Source organism: Chiloscyllium plagiosum, chromosome 28, assembly GCF_004010195.1.
Source record: "Chiloscyllium plagiosum isolate BGI_BamShark_2017 chromosome 28, ASM401019v2, whole genome shotgun sequence".
Lineage (NCBI taxonomy): Eukaryota > Metazoa > Chordata > Chondrichthyes > Orectolobiformes > Hemiscylliidae > Chiloscyllium > Chiloscyllium plagiosum.
In genome coordinates, this window is record NC_057737.1 from 39,447,953 (window position 1) to 39,468,137 (window position 20,185).

Below are 20,185 nucleotides of genomic sequence, written 5' to 3' on the forward strand. Positions count from 1 at the left end.
TAGCACAGCAGTTCAGACAGCATCCAAGGAGCAGCGAGGTCGACCTCGCTGCTCCTTGGATGCTGCCTGAACTGCTGTGCTCTTCCAGCACCACTAATCCAGAATCTGGTTTCCAGCATCTGCAGTTATTGTTTTTACCTTATAAATTAAGGCTATTTTGCCACAATTGTACATGGCATTGGCAAGTCGGCATCTGGAGTGCTGTATAGTTTCCTTATTTGAGATAGGACATAGATACATTTAAAAGTCAGTCAGAGAAGGTTTACATGAGTGATTCCTGGGATGAGATGGAAGGAGGAAGCAGCTGCCTGGCAAAGAAAAAGTTTGGAAGGGCTGAATTTGTGACCATTGGGGATTAGAAAAATGACTGATCTTTATCGAAAATATCCTGAGGTGGCTTCAGGGTGGGTGCTGAAGTGAGACAAAAAAAACTTATAAACTTTGTGCCCTGCAAGTGCTCTCCAATTTATGACAATGATAAGAATTCTTTCACTAATCCTCTCGTATTGTTCCCGAGTGCAGAATATTTTTAGGGCAAGTGACTGTGAACACTCAAAATGCCTGAAACATCCCAAGGATGGTGTACTTTTTGAATCAGTATCAGATATCCTAAATGATTGCCTGTGTTTATATAAACCACAACCTGGCTTCCCAATAATTAGTTTTTAGGCCCTATGACCTGCTTCCCTGTTAGCTATACTTTACCAAATGTTTGATTATCAAACATGACATTCAGATTTTCCTTGAGCTCTCTACCAGCTATTGATTTAATCTATTCATTTCTTTAAATCATCTTTGTTTGTTAACTGAAATTATCATAGCATCCAACTTTTGCTACTTTATTCTCTCTACCCTTTCTTCAGCTGCTACAAATATGCTTTTCATTTAAGAACTGAATAAGTCCACATGTCAATTGCCTGAGCTTTCCTACGTTGTGGTTGTAGCTTGTTGCTTGCACTGTGAAAGGGACACTAGATCCTGAAATGAGAGAACAAGTCTGGGTACCAATGCAATGAGACCATTGCTTAGCTTTGGCTTCTCTGTTGTGCTTTATTTTTCTAATTACATTTCAGATGGTATTCTAACTGACAAAAGGAATACATATCAATGTAACTGACCATATACAATACCGAACAAAAGTAATTGCCAAATAGACTCATTGCAGACACTTCCAGCAAAAATTCATCCGCGAGGCTCTGACTGAGCAAGTTATTTTACACATTTTCTCAGGTATACAAACAGGCAACTGTTGTTGAGAATTAGCTATAAATCCCCAGAGCTGATGAAACACCTAGCTCTATTAGACTTCCACTTTGCTGTCCACAATGATTGCAGTCGGAAGATAATATTGAGGTGTGTCCACTGTAAGTGGTGGGGCAGAGAAAGGAAATAGAAACACCACACATCAGAAATCAGTTAACCCCAATTTGACTGAGGACTTTCTTCGTCTATATCAAACAATGGGGTTAAATTCGTATTCAAAGAAAGACGACCTGTCCCATTTATTTTTTTTTTGTTGCTTTGTCAGAATCAATCACAAATAGATTAGAGGACCCCCATTAAAGTATTCCACAATGGATCCTTACATTCGTTTCATCTCATCCACACCAGCTGCAATTAAATCTGTAATGACTTGACTTTCCGTTTCTTCACCTTTTTTACTTTTGCCTTCCTGGACTGAGCAGATAGTGAGGAAGCCACAGGTGTTTGTTCTGATATGCTCAATGGAGTAAGGTCAGCTGCAGGAAGTGATATCACCCCTTCAGAAATGCTGAAAGTAATACAGAAAGTTCCATCAGGTTCAATTATAGTACAAAACGACTGCTTCAGACAAACATCCTCTATTCTGCACCAGACTCAGCTAAATTTATTTAATCTTTTTAAACGGCTTCAACTTATTTCACCACCCACTTGCATATGCATCTGAACCCCTAACATTGGGCTCTGCAACTCTGAAAATTTTCTATTTAATCTACTCTTCCCCTCAGTATGCTTCCTCTAAAGATATAACTTCATTAAAACCGACATGAGATTTCATCTGGTCGGTTTCTGTTTTCTAAACTTTTACACTGCTGAGTTTCATTTTGGTGTCACATACAACATTTTATATTGATCCCATTTTCCAAAAAACAGAGGTTTAGTTATGAAGACAGATTGGGCAGACTGGGATTTTTCTTCTTGGTGCAGAGGAAATGGAGAGTGGACGGGATTGACAATATTTAAAATAAGGGCCAACAACACGATAAACAGGAGGTAACCTTTCCCCTTGCTGAAGGGATCAATGACCAGGGGGCATCGATTTAAGGGAAGGTTTAGAGGAAATGTGAGGAAAAATTCTTTTTTCACCCAGAGGATGGTGGGAATCTGAAAGCCCCTGGGAGGCATAAAATCTTCAACACTGAAAACACATTTTTAAATGTCCTTGTAATGCCAAGGCAAACAATGCTCTGGCCCAAGTGCTGGAAAATGGGATTCGAATAGTTGAATGGTTGTTTTTGACTGTCACAGACTCAATGTGCCGAAAGGGTTTTTCTATGGTATAAAGCTCTATAAGAACTTATATCGTGTGTAAGAACTAACATCATGGAATAATCACCTTGAGGAGGTAGTTACTTGAGATTCTACAGGGAGTAAGGAATTTGTACCTTTCTCTACTTTGCTCAGTCTCTTTCTCTCCAGGCTGCTTTTCAAACATAGCAACAAAAAACCCATTGGTCAAGGTGTCACTGGGTGTTGCACGGATACAGCAGGGCCCTTCTGGGAATGTGTCCAGACCCCGTAAAGGCCATGACGGCATCAGATTGACCAATCTATGCGGGGGGAAAAACAGGAACATGTCAAACTCAAAAAAAAATCCTATAACAGTAATTTTCAGCAGCTTGTTCTCACATTGCTACCTTCCTAGTCCTTACATTTCCCTCCTAGAGAGGCACCAATGCTCATTAGAATCTGGTCTCACTGGCAGTTTTCAAGCATCTCAGGAAGAGTCATCCATTGTCCGTGAATGACTAGGTACAATTGATGGATAATTCAAATATGGAAGCAATCACAGCCAAGTCTTGCCCCAATTCAACAGAGTCATGAATGAGAACATTGATCTCCCTCCAGGAGATCAATTAGCAAATCCCAGCTAAGGTCAGCTACCTTAACGCAAATCCCAGCTAAGGTCAGCTACCTTAACACACACCCAAGAATCTTGAACTAGTTGCTCCTGACCTTTTAGAGGTTCAGTGCAATATAATTACATTACTGAAGTTGCATTAAATGATAAAACCAAACTATGGACTTGCTGACAAGTTGCAATTAAATACAGTTCCATTTTCATGAAATCATATTTTAATTTCTGCTATTATACAAACTTTTCAGTTTTTAGTCACTCAAGAAATAAAAGCAGGACAAACCATTCACCAAGCTCATGGTTTATCTCAATTCCAGATTCTGTCATTCACTTCAAACCCAAAAGATCCAATGACCTCTGAGTTGAATATCCATGAATCTGTAACATTTACAGTTCTGAGTAAAAATTTTCAAAAAGAGTCACAACCCAAGTGAGTATATCTCTTTAAATCTCCACATTAAATGGTTGAGCTCAGAAATTAAAGCTGGTGTTCCTAGAGAATTTGCTCACCACTAGGTATGGCCCCTTGATCCCACCGCAGTTTACTAAAGGAGCAGCACTGTCAGAATTGCAATTTTTCAAGGTTTTCCTCACAGAATGTGAACAACCTGCTTCATGGTGATTTTCCACTGGAGGAGGGTCAGCTGGCCCTCTGAGCACCGCTCCAACACGGCTGCCATCTGTCTTTACTGTTCGTGTCAGGCAGTTTCCATTCTCTGCAGTGGCCTGATGCCTCTAACTGGGTGTCAAGCGTGTTTCCTTTCCAATGGGGGTGCTTGCATTCAATCATTAGCACGTACCGTGGTAGGACTTAGAAGCATTAGGTTTCTCTTTTCTTTTGAAATCCTGCAAATTTATTTAATTTTTTCCAATGAAACTATCAAATCTTATTCATCTTAATTTCATGCAAACATCTCAAAATGCTACATTCATCGGATTCTTCTATTTAGCCAGTAAGTTGCAGTCTTGAACATAACTATCATAAAATCATAGAATCCCTCCAGTGTGAAAACAGGCCCTTCAGCCCCACAGGTCCACACCGACCCTCCGAAGATTAACCCACACAGACCCACTCCCCACTACTCTACATTTACCCCTGATTAATGCATCTAATCTGCACATCCCTGAACACTATGAGCAATTCAGCATAGCCCATTCCCCTAACCTGCACATCTTTGGATTGTGGGAGGAAACCAGAGGAAACCCATACAGACATAGGGAGAAAACGTGCAAACTCCACACAGACAGTCACTCGAGGCTGGACTCGAACCTGGGTCCCTGGCGCTGTGAGGCAACAGTGCTAACCACTGAGCCACCATGTCACAGAAGGACATTTGACACATTGATTATCCAATCGTTTCTCCAATAATAGTTGCAAAGAACTAAGGCAAAAAAAACAACTGACTTAAGACAGGGGCATGAGAGGCCATTACAATTAGAATAAGTAGCGCTCCTGGTACACTTCCAAAACGAGCTGAGGAACACATTTACAGAAGCTACCCAGACTTATATATTAGTCTCTGTACTTTCTCTAACACTAAACTGCATTCCGTCCTATTTGGAGAAAGCGAGGACTGCAGATGCTGGAGCTCAGAGTCAAGAGTGCGGTGCTGGAAAAGCACAGCAGGTCAGGCAGAATCTGAGGAGGAGAATGGACATTTCAGGCATATTTCTGAATGAAGAATATAACTGCTCATGACATGACTTTAATCTTTCCCAGAAATTCTCTCAGAGCAAGTCACTGTCTTGAACGTCTCATGGAAGATCATGGGGTGTCTACCTGATTCGGTTGCCATGTCGCTTTAGTATCTCCTTGACAACATCCTCATTCTCTTCACAATGTATTGAACATGTCGAGTAAATGACCCGTTCCACGTTTGGAAAGCTCAGGGCAAGGCTGAGGGCTTTGTACTGGAAACTTGCAAGTGCCTGTAGGCGTTGTGCGGATGATGACTCCTCGTCTGTGAACTGGTTCAAGCGGTTAACAATTCCTTGTTTTAGAGGGAAAAAAAAGTAATGAAAAGACTCAGTGCGTGAGGACAAAATTAATTCCTAATGACAGAGTTATTCAGAGTACCTCAGGTTGTGCAGCAGTTTAAGAGATCAATATTTCAAAGATTTATGCTTATAGAAAACAATCTAATAATAACAGTTCTGACGAAGGGTCACATAACACAACAGGTTAACTCTGTTGTTCTCTGTACATACGCTGCCAGACCTGCTGAGTGTCTTCAGCAGTTACTGTTTTTGCTTCAGATTACCAGCACCTGCTGTTTTGTTTTTATGAACTAATAGTGATGAACTACTTTTACCAGTTTTCTCTTCTCCTTACAACACCAACTCAGGTCCACCATCCAAAACATTTTGTTTCCGGTAGAGAGATGTCAATGGGTAGAGGGAGCTAGAGTATTAACTCTCTTCTTGCTGTCAAGCATCTCAAGGACTCCCTGCTCAAAACATTTCTTTGGTCTAAAACATTTCCCATTCCCATACTGTGTCAAACTCCCTCTTGAAAAATGCTTCACAGGCGAGGGCTCACAATCTTAAGGGGTAGCCATTTCGGATCAAGCTAAGGAGAAACACTTTCACCCAGAGAGTGGTAAGCCTGTAGAATTCAAAACCACAGAAAGCAGTTTTTATGGAGTTGGATATAGTTCTCAGGGCTAAATAGGATCAAATTGTATAGGGACAAAGTGGGAACAGGGTACTGAACTGGATAATTAGCCATGATTATACTGAACAGGGCCGAAGGGCCTACTCCTCCTGTTTTCTAAGCTCCTATGGATCAGAATGCAAGCTGCGAGCACCGTGAAATCTTTCTGTTTTATGAAGATATACGGATTTATCCATTTGCTCTTTAGCCTTTGAAGCCACAAAGCTGCGAGCCAAGGTGACAATCTCCCAGTCTTCCAACACTGGACGAACCTACTTTGAACCACACAGTCCAAAACTGAAGGCCCAGTAATTGTGAAGAATCATTTCTAGATACGGAAAGACTTTCCAAATGCAGCCAGACATTTCAGAATGTTGTCTCTTTCAGTTTTGGACTGGATTAACTGAAATCTGACTACTGAGATAGAGAAGGGGAAATTGTTCAAATACTCCTTCCGATCCCATTCCCAACTGCAGCACAACAGAATCCAAAAGATTAACTGCATCAAAGCTTCCTCTCTTCCCCTCCCCAGGATAGAAAACCACACTCTCAGGCAGCCGGCTGTAAAAGGAGGGTCTCCTCACCAGAGCCACTGCATGATGGGTCCACTAGAACATAATTCACATCCTGGTACTTGGGGTCGCTGGGATCCACAAGCGTGAAGTCCTGATTGGCCAGTTCATGACATGTAACTCCAGCCCTCAACAGCAGCGTGCCCATTGTCGCCAGGCGTTTGGTGTCAAGATCAAAAGCAAAGAGTTTCCTTAAAAAGATGAAAGTAGTAACCTCTGATATTTCCAGAGCAGACACAACAGATGAAGACATGTAATTGACACAGTTTGTAAACCAGAATGTAATGGGTGTATACGTCTAAATGGCCCATATCGTAAGGCATTTACCAAATTACACCCTCCCTCTCACTTTTTTAATGGTGTTAATTACCTGCTCCCAGCTCTTTGTTTCAAACCAAAATTCCACATTTATTCCAACTTGCAGCTTTCTATGTCACATGGAATGGAAATCAAATCAGGTGGAAGAGAATGGACTGAGAAGGAAGGAACCACTGAAAGAATAGTTGCTGAATAAACCATAAAACTCTAAAAAGTGAGGGATATAGGGAACAGAGACACATACTGAAGATGATCAATGCAAGATGGCAGTGGTGGACACTACACAATCATACATGCGCAAATGGAAAACAGATAAAAACTAGAACATTCATGTGCTTATTTTTATACAATTCAAACCATTCCCTTGTACGTCTGTGTTTAGAAAGAAGGGCCAGTGGTATTTTGGGTTTTTAAATCAGGACACAGAATAGGAGAGTAAAGCAGCAGTGATAAATTTGCAGCAGTGGTTAGACTACAGGTAGAATGCAGTGCATAGTTTTCAATGTCAATTGACCCTCAATTTAAAATTGCTAATGACAGAGGCTGGAGAGACGCTAAGAGAAATGTCTTAATATGAGGATTATTGGGAAATAACAAGTGATTACAACAGTGTCTAAGTGAATATTGGATAAATATTTTAAGCTAAGGATAAGTTGGAGCTCAGTGAAGAAACCCTTGGATTGGGAGAGCCAGAAGATGAAGCAGCTGGCATCCAGTATTGTATACACAAATGGGTTTTCAACCTTTTATTTCATAAATACTTTCTATTTTCATGCTAATTGTACAAGCACAATATTTAAAAAGTTACTCTAAATCCTGTAGACCTGATGTATGTCTCTCTCCCTTTCTCCAGAGTTCCATGGAATGTCCACTTTGTTCCGAATTCTGCTTTTCCCCATAATGCTTTCACAGCTTGATCCAGGCTGCCCCTCATCCCAACAGGGATTGTTCCAGTGATATTCTCAGCAGTGGAGTGTCACTGCTAGCAGGAGTGTTTCAGTTTGAAATGAGATTGCTTTAAATAGTAATGGATTATAATAGAGCTGTTTCTGTGAAAGAGTTGCCTGAGACAACAGATCCAGCTCTAATGGGAGCAGCAAGTTGGCTTTTGCAAAAATGAATCATTTTCCCCAAGTATCCATCTTTTTTTTGGGCACATACAGCAAGTCCATGACTTACCCTTTATTACGGAGAATAGCAGCAAGGTGGCTGGTCTTGTTCCCAGGAGCTGCACATGCATCAATCACGTGAGAACCTGCTGGAGGGCTCAAGAGATATGCTGGTAAACAGCTGGCCTAGAAAGAAGAGAAGAGACATTCATTGTACACACGTCAAATCTGCTCAGGAAACCTGACTACAGTGAATTGATTCACTAGGCATGCCCCATACCACAGCATCAGCTTCTCTGGGAGATACTAAAGCTGGAGTCCACCATGAATGAAGCAAAGGCAAGCTTCATAGGATCAGAATGGAGAATATTGCTTACATTACAAGGTACTATATCTAAATACATGTAGCATTTGCAAAAAGGTTGTTGATTTAAAAGGCACATATTAGGGCAAATTGATAAGATTTAATTTTCATTATAGAGATGTGGCTCCAGGGTGAAGAATTGAAGGGTCAAACTATAGAATCTGTTTGGGTGGAACTAAGAAACAGGAAGAGGCAACAAACAAGGGACGGGTTCGTTTCACTGCCACCAAATGGAAGTGGAAATGATGGGCATGGTATACTTCAGGGAGTTAGAGATGTATCTAACATGGGTAATCCAGTAATTAACAGGCAATTTACATTTACATATAAAACAAAAGAATTGCAGATGCTAGAGATATGAAACAAAATACAGAAATTGCTGGAGAAACTCACCGGTTTTGCAGGATCTATGGACAGAAAACAGAGTCAATGATTCGAGGCCAGAGACCTTTCTTCAGAAGTTCTGGGACTTTATTATTTGGAACGGAAGGGAAGCCAAGAATAATAAAGCTGTTGTAGTTTGTTTTTGAAGGTATTACTTGTAGAATTGATAAGGGAGAATCAGCAGATGGAGTGCATTTGGATGTTCAGAAGACTTTTGATAAGATTGTGCAGGAGCTTAGTGAAAAAACAATATAGCACAAAGGATTGGAGGTAACATACTATTACAGATTTGGAACTGGTTAACAGACAAATTGCTGATACACAACATATGAAAATTTGAGTTAGAAGAAAGATACAAGGATAATTCAAAAACATGGTCAATGGAGTATGATGGAAATAAGTGTGAATTATACATTTTAATAGAAAAACAACAGGAAGGCAGAATACTGTTTAAATGGTGAGAGGTTGAGAACTGCAGCTGTCCAAAGGGACCTTGTCCAACGGTCACTAAAAGTTGCTGCAAGAAATTAACAAGATAAAAAACAACGAGAGAGAGTAGGGCCCCATAAAGATCAAACAGTTTGTCTTTGTGTTGAACCTCAGGAGGTGGGAGGGATATCAAATGAATATTTTGCATCAGCTTTTACTGTGGAGGAAGAAATGGTGGCGAGAGAACGCAGGAAAATAAATACTGATGTTTTGAAAACAGTTCCCATTACAGAAGAGGAAGTGCTGGAGGTCTTAGAGAATAAAAAAGGTGGGTAAATCTCCAGGACTTGATCTAGTGTAGCCCAGGTGCGGGGCCCCTTGAGGAAATATTTCTGAGCGAGGTGCTGGATAACTGGAGAGTGGCTAATGTTGTGCCTTTGTTTAAGAAGGGATGTAAGGAGAAGTCTGAATTATAGAACTATAATTGGAAGTGATTCTGAAAGATAGAATTTGTATGCATTTGGAGAGGCAAGGAATGATTAGGGATAGTCATCATGGTTTTGTGCATGGGAAATAGTGTCTCACAAACTTGATTGAGCTTTTTAAGGAAGTAACCAAGAAGACTGAGGAGGGCAGAGCAGCAGACATCATTTACTTGGAGCTTAGTAAAGCCTTTGAAAAGGTTACACATGGTTGACTAATTAGTAAAGTTGGATCACATGGGATTCAGTGAGCTTGCCAATTGGATACAAAATTGGCTAAACAACAGGAGACAGAGTGATGGTGGAGGGTTGTTTTTCAGACTAGAGACCTGTGACTAGCAGTGTTCCATAGGGATCAGTGCTGGGTCCACTTTTGTTTGTCATTTATATAAATGATTTAGTGGAGAATATTGAAAACATATTTAGAAAGTTTGCAGATGACATCAAGATTGGTGATATTGTGCACAGTGAAGAAGATTATCTAAGATTGCAAAGAGATCTTAATCAATTGGGTCAATGGGCTGAGGAGCGGCAAATGGAGTTTAAATTGGAGAAATGTGAGGTATTACATTTTGGTAAAACAAACAAAGACAAGACCTATACAATTAAAAGTAGGGTCTTGGTCAGTGTTGGAGAACAAACAGACCTGGGGTACCAGTACATTTTTCTTTGAAGTTAGCACTACACAGAGGTAAGATGGTTAAGGCTGCGTTTAGTATGCTTGCCTTTGTTGTTCAGACCTTTGAATGTAGGAGTTGGGACATTGTGTTGAGATTGTACAAGATGTTGGTGAGGCCTCTTCTGGACTACTTTGTCCAGTTCTGGTTTCCCTATTATTAAGCTGCTGAGGGGTCAGAATAGATTTACCAGAATGATGCCGGGACTGGAGGGCTTGAATTATAAGGACAGGCTGGATAGGCTGGAACTTTTTCGCTGAAGCATGAATGTTCAGGGATGACCTTATGGAGGTTTATAAAATCAGGAGGGATATAGATAAAGTGAATGGCAGGTGTCTATTCTGTAGGGTGGGGGATTTCAAGACTAGGGGGCATATCTTTAAAGGTGAAAGACGTTAGATTTAAAAAAGGCAAGACAGGCAATTTGTTTCTACACAGTGATTCCACAGTGTGTGGAATGAACTTCCAGAAGAAGTGGTGGATGTAGCTACAGTTATATTTAAAGATATTTAAATCAGTACATGAATAGGAAATGTTTGGAGGGATATGGCCCAAGCACAGGTAGGTGGGAGAAGTTTAGTTCGGAACTATGGTTAGCATAGACTAGTTGGACTGAAGGGTCTGCTTCCGTGCTGTATGACTAGGACTCTAAATGGTGCAGGGGCCTTCATGAGGAGATTTGAGTTCAGAAATAAAGGTGTCTTGCTGCAATTGTATAGAGCCTTGGTGAGACCATGTGGAGTATTCTGCAGTTTGATCTCCTTATTTAAAGAAGGATATATTTGGAATTGAGTGAGTACGACCAAGGTTCATCTGACCAATATTTAGGATGGTTCGGCTGTCTTCTAAGGAGAGATTGAGGAAACTGGATCTGCATTCTCTGGAGTTTTGAAGAAGAAGGTGATCGCATTGAAATTTGCAAACTTCTGACGGGGCTCAATAGGTTGGATGTAGAGAGAATACTTCCCAAGATTCGTGACTCTAGAAGAGAGCTTATAATCTAAGAATAAGTGGTCAGCCATATTAGACTGAGGTGAGGAAGAATGTCTTCACTCAGAGGTCAAAGATCTTTGGAACTGTCTACCCCAGAAGGTGCTGGAAGATCAGTGAGCATGTTCACATGGATTTCTGGAGACTAATGACTTTAAGTAATATAGAGATAGTACAGAAAAATACTATGATTTAACTAATTGAGAGAGCAAGCTCAAAGGACTAGAAGAACTACTGCTGCTCCTATAAGCAGTATTGATTATTTTGAATATGCTGTCAGCTTTACATGATTATACCATTAGCAACACAGGAACAGCTAATGCTTAAATTAATCTTTGCAAAATACCAACAAGAAAGTTTTACACTGTTTTTCCTATCAGGCCAGCTCATTTATAGATGGCTAACCATTTAATAAAACATCAAGCAAATCTGTGTGCCAGAACAACAACTCCCTTACTCTGACAAGTTCAGCAGAACTAATCATGCTGTACCACTGAATCTCAAGGAAACATTTAAACTAATTCTTCGACCCCCAAAGTCTGAAGCAAAACTGCAGAATATTCACTGCTACTTTTCGCCACATTATTCACCTTTTCTTAACAGGTGCATTTTATCTCCTCAAACTAATAAAAATACAAAAGCTCTTCATAAAATACCTCAGGGTTCCGGTGAAACTCTTGTAGTCAGTCCAAAATCCCCCAAATGGAGCATTGATCAAGCATGGTCCTGCTTACCTTATCCTGCAGAATGATATGCCCGGCTGTGTACAAGAAATGTTCATGAAGATCTGTCTTTGGATGAAAAGCCAGCAATTCCGAGAGGTGAAGGTCACTGATGAATTGTTTCCGATCGATCTGCCTCAGATCAGCTATACTGTGAGAAAGAGAGTTTAGATGCAAGGATACTAGGAACATTGAACATAAATTTGAGTTAATACTTGATTGGCAAATATTGAAGCTTGATGACTTGGAACAAACTTGTATGAATAAAACATATCAAATTAATCTAGTTAATCGATTCACAAGAGACATAAATGTCCTGTATGTAATCGCTAAAAGAATTTTTTCAGTAAGTGACGTCTCAAGCAAACAAAGGACAGGCTCATTGAGTCAAGTACCTAAACCCTCAGTACGTCTTTGACAAGTTCCATATGAAAAGCAGCTAAACACGAACAACCTGGGTAAACGTGAGAGTGAATAAACATAAAAAAAACTAATGACAAGAGAGGGTGTCTGTATTGAGTAGAGTGTCCCAGGGATCAGCACCGTATTTGAATACACAACAGTAACTGGTCATCAGATCATTATACTAAAAAAAGGTGGGCAGTCATGTCTGAAAAAGCAGAGATAAGACACAAGAAAAACCTTAAATTAAAAATAGAGGGAGCTACAACAAATGCAATCCAGTACAATAGGTGCATGGTGATAGTTACAGGAAAAAGAAATACAAGACAATTGCACCATTTACTGCTCTGGCTAGAGAAGAATGGAAGAGATTGCGAAGGATAGACTCTATACTGAAAAGTCACTACAGACAGTAAATCACAAAGTCAGAATGGTGAGCTATATTGTCAAACCAGCAAAGCATAACACCCCCACCCTCAGTGCTGACTGATAGTGGCCTCTGACTGATAGTCCAGGGACTGACAACTTGCCCATTCTACATAAAACCCTTTGAAATAATTTCATGCTTGGCACTGATGTATCAAATCAAGCATACCTGGTGGCCTGCCCCAGATAAGTATAACCCTCACATTTGAAGTAATCAATCACATCTTCAGTGTTGCTCTTCAGTAGGTTCACTCGAACGTAGCGAGGCAGCTGATAAGCTGGGAAGAAAGACAGTTCAGGGAGATCACAGAATTGCAGCAGTCAATATGAACACATACCAACATAACATGGAGCAATCAGAAAATGCAAGATGCTAAGGAATCTGGGCAAAAAGGCTGTGGATTTACCACAGTTAAAGATCCCAGGGCTAAATACGATCATCCATGACATTCCGAGGAAACAAAGGGGAATGCACATCTAACTGTAGCGGCCACAAACTGTGACATAGAGAAGTGCAGTGCCGGTGAGGCAAGGGTGTGTATGTGTATGGTGGACCGTGATGTAACTCATTAAGAGTTTGAGCAATCTCTCTATCGCTGGGCAGTAATATGCAACATATGACAGTGCTCCTAACTGGGGAATTCCTGCAGTGGAGCTGAAGTGTTGCCACGAAGCAGTCCATGCAGTACATTCAAGGATTTCAAAGCAGGGCCTCACAAAAAGATGCAGTGGCTCCCAAATCTGAAATGGATGAATTTTTTGCAAAGCCGAATTGGACAGCTGAATTGCTGAGCACCCAAACAAGGCCAGTTTTAAATTCAGAAACAAAAGCAGAAATTGCTGGAAAAGCTCAGTGGGTCCAGTAGCATCTGTGGAGAGAAATCAGAGTTAACATTTCAGGTCAAGTGACCCTTCCTCAGAATATTTATATTATCGAGTACAACTCTGATAAATATCCCAAGGTGAAAGAAATTTTTGACACAAATAAAGCATAGAAAAAATTCAAGTTGAGCCTTGTGTTTTAGTTTCCATCGTTGTCAGACACCAGGTAGATGAAACTTGAAATTTCTTGCTTTTAGCAATTCTTACAAAAGTCTCTGTGATGGGTCCCCGGGTGCAGGAGGGTTTTTTTTGTGGGAAAGGGAAGTAAACATTATTCTTGAGCTTAGGAAGTTAAGAAGAATAGAATAATAATTAAAAAAGTACATAGCAGCAGACAATTTCACTCTGACTGAAGTGTAGACACGGTGGTTTCCTTGAAAATATTAGAATAAATTTAAAAGGGATTCAGCAACAATTCCCATTGAATGCAAAATTGATACGAAGCTAGTGCAGGTATTTACACGAGAAAAGATCGAGGATCCATATTGCAGCTTTAAAACAGATGCTGCAGAACTGAAAACCCTCCAGATTGAGATGGATGTACAGCAGCTGGTAGCAATTGGACTATTTTACAAAGAAAGGAGCAAGCTCTCAGGAACTGTTGGCCAGACTACAAAAAGGAGCCCTCTTCTTTCACGTGCAAAGAAAAGGAATGGGAATATGTTGTCATTTTGCATATTTCGTTTTTTTAATTTAAGAGAAAGGGAATCTGACCACCTAATAAGGTCTGAATGGATGCCTACGACCTAATGGTATGAAGGAAAAGTGACAGATATATTAAGGAAAGAATGAATTGAGTACAGATTAGTTGTATAAATAGGGGGAGCTAGTAATCAAAGGGTGAGTGTTTTATGGAGTGTGGTTAAGTGAAATAAGGCTCTCACTAAAAAGCTTGCATTTGGATTTATTAAAAGGAAATCATACTTAACAAATCTACTGGAATTCTTCAAGGATGTAACTATAGAATATAGAACATTACAGTGCAGTACAGGCCCTTCAGCCCTCAATGTTGCGCCAACCTGTGAAATTAATCTGATTCCCGTCTAACCTACACAGTTCCATTATTATCCATATGTATGTCCAATGCCCATTTAAATGCCCTTATCATCAGTGAGCCTACTACTGTTGCAGGCAGGTCTTTCCACGACCCTACTACTCTCTGAGTAAAGAAACTACTACTGGTATCTGTCCTATATCTATCACTCCTCAATTTAAAGCTACGTCTCCTCGTGTTAGCCTTCACCATCTGAAGAAAAAGGCTCTCACTGTCCATCCTCTCTAACCCTCTGATTATCTTACATGTCTCGATTAAGTCACCTCTCAATCTTCTTCTCTCCAACGAAAACAGCCTCAGTTCCCTCAGCCTTTCCTTGTAAGACCTTCCTTACATGTTAGCTGCAAATTGACTAACCCAACCTTCTACGCCCACATCCAAATCATTTATGAAAATGACAACAGCAGTGTCCCCAAAACAGATCCTTGCGGCACACCACTGGTAACTGTGCTCCAGGATGAACATTTCCCATCAACCACCATCCTCTCTCTTCTTTCAGCTAACCAATTTCTGATCCAAACCGCTAAATCGCCTTCAATCCCGAAACTCCGCATTTTGTACAATAGCCTAACGTGTGGAACCTTATCAAATGCCTTACTGAAGTCCATATACACCACATCAACCGTTTTACCTACATCGACCTGTTTTATCACCTTCTTGAAGATCTCAATAAAGTTAGTGGGGCACAACCTACCCTTCACAAAACCATGTTGAGTATCCCTAATCAAATTATTCCTTTCCAGATGATTATAAATCCTTTCTCTTATAACCTTTTCCAACACCTTACTCACAACCGAACTAAGGCTCACTGGTCTATAATTACCAGGGTTGTCCCGTCTCCCCTTCTTAAACAATGAAACATTTGCTATCCTCCAGCCTTCTGGCACCACTCCTGTTAACAACGATGACATAAAGATCAAAGTCAAAGGCTCTGCAATCTCCTACCTGGCTTCCCAGAGAATCTGAGGATAAATCGTATCCGGCCCAGGGGTCTTATCTGTTTTCAGATCTTCCAAAATTGCTAAAACCTCACCTTTGTCAATCACAAACCCATCTCATCTAATCTAATCTAATCGCCCGTATGTCCGTATGTCCGTATTCTCACTAACATTGCCCTTTTCCAATGTGAATACTGACTAAATGTACACATTAAGCACTTCCCCTATGTCCTCAGATTCCACACACAATCTCCCATTACTGTGATTGGCCCTAATCTTATCCTAGTCATTCTTTTATTCTTGATATACCGATAGCAGGCCTTAGGATCAAGGAAAACCCTATCTGCCAACAACTTCTCATGTCTCCTCCTGGCTCTTCTTAGCCCTCTCTTTAGATCTTTTCTGGTTAACATATAACTCCCAAGACCCCTAACTGAGCCTTCACACCTCATCCTCACATAAGCCTTCCTTCTTTTGACAAGAGCTTCAACGTCGTTAGTAAACCATGGCTCCCTCTCTCGACAACTTCCTCCCTGCCAGATGGGTATATACTTATCCTGGACCCGCAGTAACTGTCCTTTGAATAAGCTCCCCATTTGAAGTGTGTCCATCCCCTGCAGTTTCCTTGCCCATCCTATGCATCCTAAATCTTGCCTAATCATACGGTAATTGCCTTTTCCCCCAGTTATACCTCTTTCCTTCCGGTATAAATCTAAACCTGTCCATTGCTATTGTAAACATAACCAAATTGTGGTCACTATCGCCAAAGTGTTCACCTACCTCCAAATCTAACACCTGGCCGGGTTCATTCCCCAGTATCAAATCCAATATGGCATCGCCCCTTGTTGGCCTGTCTACATACTGTGTCAGGAAGCCCTTCTGCACACATTGGGCAAAAACTGACTCATCTCAACTACTTGAACTAAAGTATTCCCAGTCAATATTGGGGATGTTAAAGTCCCCCACAACAACTACCCTGTTACTCGCGCTCCTATCAAGGATCATCTTTGCTATCCTTTCCTCTACATCCCTGGAACAATTCAGAGGCCTACAGAAAACTCCAAACAGAGTGACCTCTCCTTTCCCATTTCTAACCCCCTCAGCCCAAACTACCTCAGTGAATGAGTCCTCAAACTTTATCTCAGCTGCTGTAATACTACCCTTGATTAACAATGCCATACACGTCCATTCCCCCATCCTTTTTAACATCTTCTCTGTTCTTACTGAACCATCTAAATCCCGGAATCTGAAACAACCATTCCTGTTTCTCCTCTCGCCATGTCTCTGAAATGGCCATAACATCAGAGTCCCAGGTACCAACCCATGCTGCAAGTTCACCCACCTTATTCCGGATGCTCTTGGCACTGAAGTACACACATTTCAAACCAACATCCTGATTGCTGGTGCCCTCTCGCAACCTTGTAAACTCATCAAAACCCCCAACCTCCTGGAACTATGTTTCAGGTTCCCATCCCCCACTGCATTAGTTTAAAACCACCCAAAGAGCATTAGCAAATATCACCCCCCAAGGATATTGGTACCCCTCTGGTTCAGGTGAAGACCATCTCGTTTGCAGAGGTCCCACCTTCCCCAGAAAGAGCTCCAATTATCCAAGAATCTAAAACCCTCCCTCCTGCACTATTCCTGCAGCCAAGTGTTCAGCTCCGCGCTCTCCCTGTTCCTCGCTTCACTAGCACATGGCACGGGCAACAAACCAGAGATAACAACTCTGTTTGTTCTAGCTCTAAGCTTCCATCCTAGCTTCCTGAATTTCTGCCTTTGATCCACACCTGGCTTCCTACCCATGTTGTTGGTGCCTATGTGGATCACGACTTGGGGCTGCTCCCCCTCCAGGATCCCAAAAATCACGATCAGAGACATCACAAACCCTGGCACCTGGGAGACAACCACCCAAATATATAACCTTGTGACCTCTCCGACTGCCTCCAGGAACTGAACGACACCCAACCTAAAAGTAAGTACTTTGTACCGTATACGGACATACCCTGCTGCTCCCTGGTGACCTCGTAACCTCTCCAACTGCCTCCAGAAACTAGTAGAGTTAACATAGGAAGCTAGTGGCTGTGGTTTATTCAGACTTTGAGAAGGCACCTGACAATGTCTCACACAAGAGTTTAGCATGTAAAGTGTATGGGATGGGAGTAGTGTATTGAGATGGATAGAAAACTAGTTGGCAGGCAGGAAACAAAGAGTAGGAACAGATGAATCTTTTTTCTGAATGGCAGGCAGTGACTAGTGGGCTACCACAAGGATTAGTATTTGGATCCCAGCTATTCGCAATGTACCTTAATGGTTTGGATAAAAGAACTAAATATATCTCCAAATTTGCGATGGCACAAAGCTGGGTGAGTAATGAAGAATGCAGAGATGCTTCAGTGTGATTTGGACAAGCTGAATGAATGAGCAAATGTGGACAAGTGTTAGGTAGCAAAAATAGCTAGGCAGATTATTATCTAAATAGCTATAAATTGAAAGATGGGAATATGCAATAAGACCTAGGCATCTTTGTACACCAATCACCTTAAGGTAAGAATGCAGGTGCCGCAGATGGTAAAGGAGGCAAATGGTAGGTTGGCCTTCACAGTGAGAGGATTCGAGTACAGAAGCAGGGATGTCTTGCTGTCATTATGAAGGGCCATGGCAAGGTCATACCTAGAATATTGTAAGCAATTTTGGTCGCCTCACCAGAGGAAGGATGTTCTGGTTACAGAGAGAGTGCACAGAATGTTTACTAGACCGATTCCGAAGCAGCTAACTTGTTCAACATCTTACCCAGCTTTAGATAAGATACAGAGTTGCATTGGAAAAACCCTCCGAATAGTCACTTGCATTTGTACAACGGCTTTCTTCGTTTCCAAGGCGCTGCATTTCACGAGTGATATCAGCCAAAAGACTGACACTGAGCTTCATAAAGAGATACTGGGTCAGGTGATCTTAAGATGTAAGAGAGAGAGAGGGAGACAGGCAGAGATTTAGGAAGAGGATGCCAGAGCTTAGGGTCCAGGCAATTAATGGCATGGCCACCAATAATGGAGCAACTAAAATCAGGAATACTACGGGGGGTCTAAGATGATGGCGATCTGAGAAGATCACACTGCAGAGCTTTGCATCGCAGCAGGAGCAGGACGGTCCTTTAACCCACCCAACCCAGATCATCAGGATTTCTTGGGGCATTGGAAAGATTGTGGAGCCCCAAGAAACGTTTAAAAATTGACTTTCCTGTATTTTCAGCTGTCCAGAAATGCCTAAAAAGGGAGGAGGAGCATCTGAGGCCGGGCCTGCAGCTCAGCCTGCAGCAGCCTCGGAGCCGATTCCTCTCCAGGACCTGGTGAACCAGCTCTCGAAATCTTGCGAGATGTTGGGGAAACAGATTGAAGAGAAGCTGGGTCCAGTCTCTCTCATGCTGCAGAAGCATGAGCAGCAGCTGGGAGACCTGGAGAAGAGGACGGAAGAGGTGGAGAACAGGGTCACAGTGGTGGAAGCTGATGCCAGTTCATTCAAGGAAGAGATCCAAGCCCTGAAGACACAGGTTCGTAATTTGCGTGACCAAGTGGACGATCTTGAAAACAGAGGCAGGAGAAAAAACATTCGGATCATCGGTCTGCCTGAGGGTAAGGAAGGTGAGTTGGCCTACGGAATTTGTTGAAGATTGGCTTCCGAAATTCCTTGACTTGGAGACTGGCATGAGAGGATTGAAGATAGAGAGGGCTCACCGGGTCGCAGCACGGAGGTCGGGTCTGGGTCAACGCCCTCGTCCTTTCCTGGTGCGGTTCCATCATTACCAGGATAAGGAGAGAGTCATGGAGGCTTCCAGACTCCAGGGGAAGGATCCAAAGGCCCTAATTTACGAGCGGTCTAAGATCATGTTTTCTCAGGACTTTTCAGCGGCGGTGATCCAGAAACGAAAATTGTATGATGGTGTCAAGAGAAGACTGAAGGAGCTTGGGATTCAGTACTCCCTGAGATATCCAGCAGTGCTTCGGATCACCTTAGACGGATCCATGCGTCTCTTTGACACGTCGGAGAAGGCAAGAGACTTTGTGGACAAACTAACCTAAGTTAAACAATTGTAGTATGTATAAATATTGTTGCTTGGGTATGCGTTTATTATTCTGTAAAAGAAATGGAGGAAATCCGGTTGGAGCTTTGTTTTTCCCCTTTTTTTCCCCCTCTATTGATAATAATTTGGTTCGAACTATGTCTGGCGGTGGTTAAGATGTACATTTTAAATTTCTAAGTTAGGACATACCAAAGGATGGGTAGGGTATTTACCCCCTTTTTTTAAAGAAAGAATTTTTTTTTATTCATATTGATATTGTATGGGGCGTTTATTCTTTTTAGCTTGTGCTTGTGATGCGGCTCTAGCTGGGAGAAGAGAAGGTGGTTGAGATGGTTAGGTGCCTATTTATGGGCCATTCGGGACAGGTAGTTTTCCCCTCCAGGCAGGGGGTGAGTTCCCCTACTCAGCGCTATTGGCGCTTTATATGTTGGTTTGTTTTCTGTTTTATTTTGTTTTTTATTTTTAATAATTTTGTATGTTTGTTAAATGTAGTGGTTTTAGTTTATGTAGTTTTTATATTTGGTGGACCATGCAACACTAAGGCTCAGCAATTTGTGGTTCGGGTTCCTCCTCTCTGGAATTTA

The 20,185-nt window shown here is 41.6% G+C and overlaps 1 protein-coding gene across 1 annotated transcript in view; it reads right to left on the minus strand.

Moving 5' to 3' along the window:
• Positions 1 to 1,025: 1,025 nt before the first annotated feature.
• Positions 1,026 to 20,185, minus strand: part of nsun5 (NOP2/Sun RNA methyltransferase 5) — a 25,986-nt gene continuing 6,826 nt past the window's right edge. The window contains exons 4-10 of the mRNA XM_043718724.1: positions 12,816 to 12,924; positions 11,831 to 11,969; positions 7,841 to 7,956; positions 6,356 to 6,534; positions 4,899 to 5,109; positions 2,646 to 2,810; positions 1,026 to 1,771 (exon numbers count right to left, since the gene is read on the minus strand). Coding sequence (XP_043574659.1) covers positions 1,618 to 1,771; positions 2,646 to 2,810; positions 4,899 to 5,109; positions 6,356 to 6,534; positions 7,841 to 7,956; positions 11,831 to 11,969; positions 12,816 to 12,924 — 1,073 coding nt within the window. The 3' untranslated portion in view covers positions 1,026 to 1,617. The remainder of the gene's footprint in view (positions 1,772 to 2,645; positions 2,811 to 4,898; positions 5,110 to 6,355; positions 6,535 to 7,840; positions 7,957 to 11,830; positions 11,970 to 12,815; positions 12,925 to 20,185) is intronic.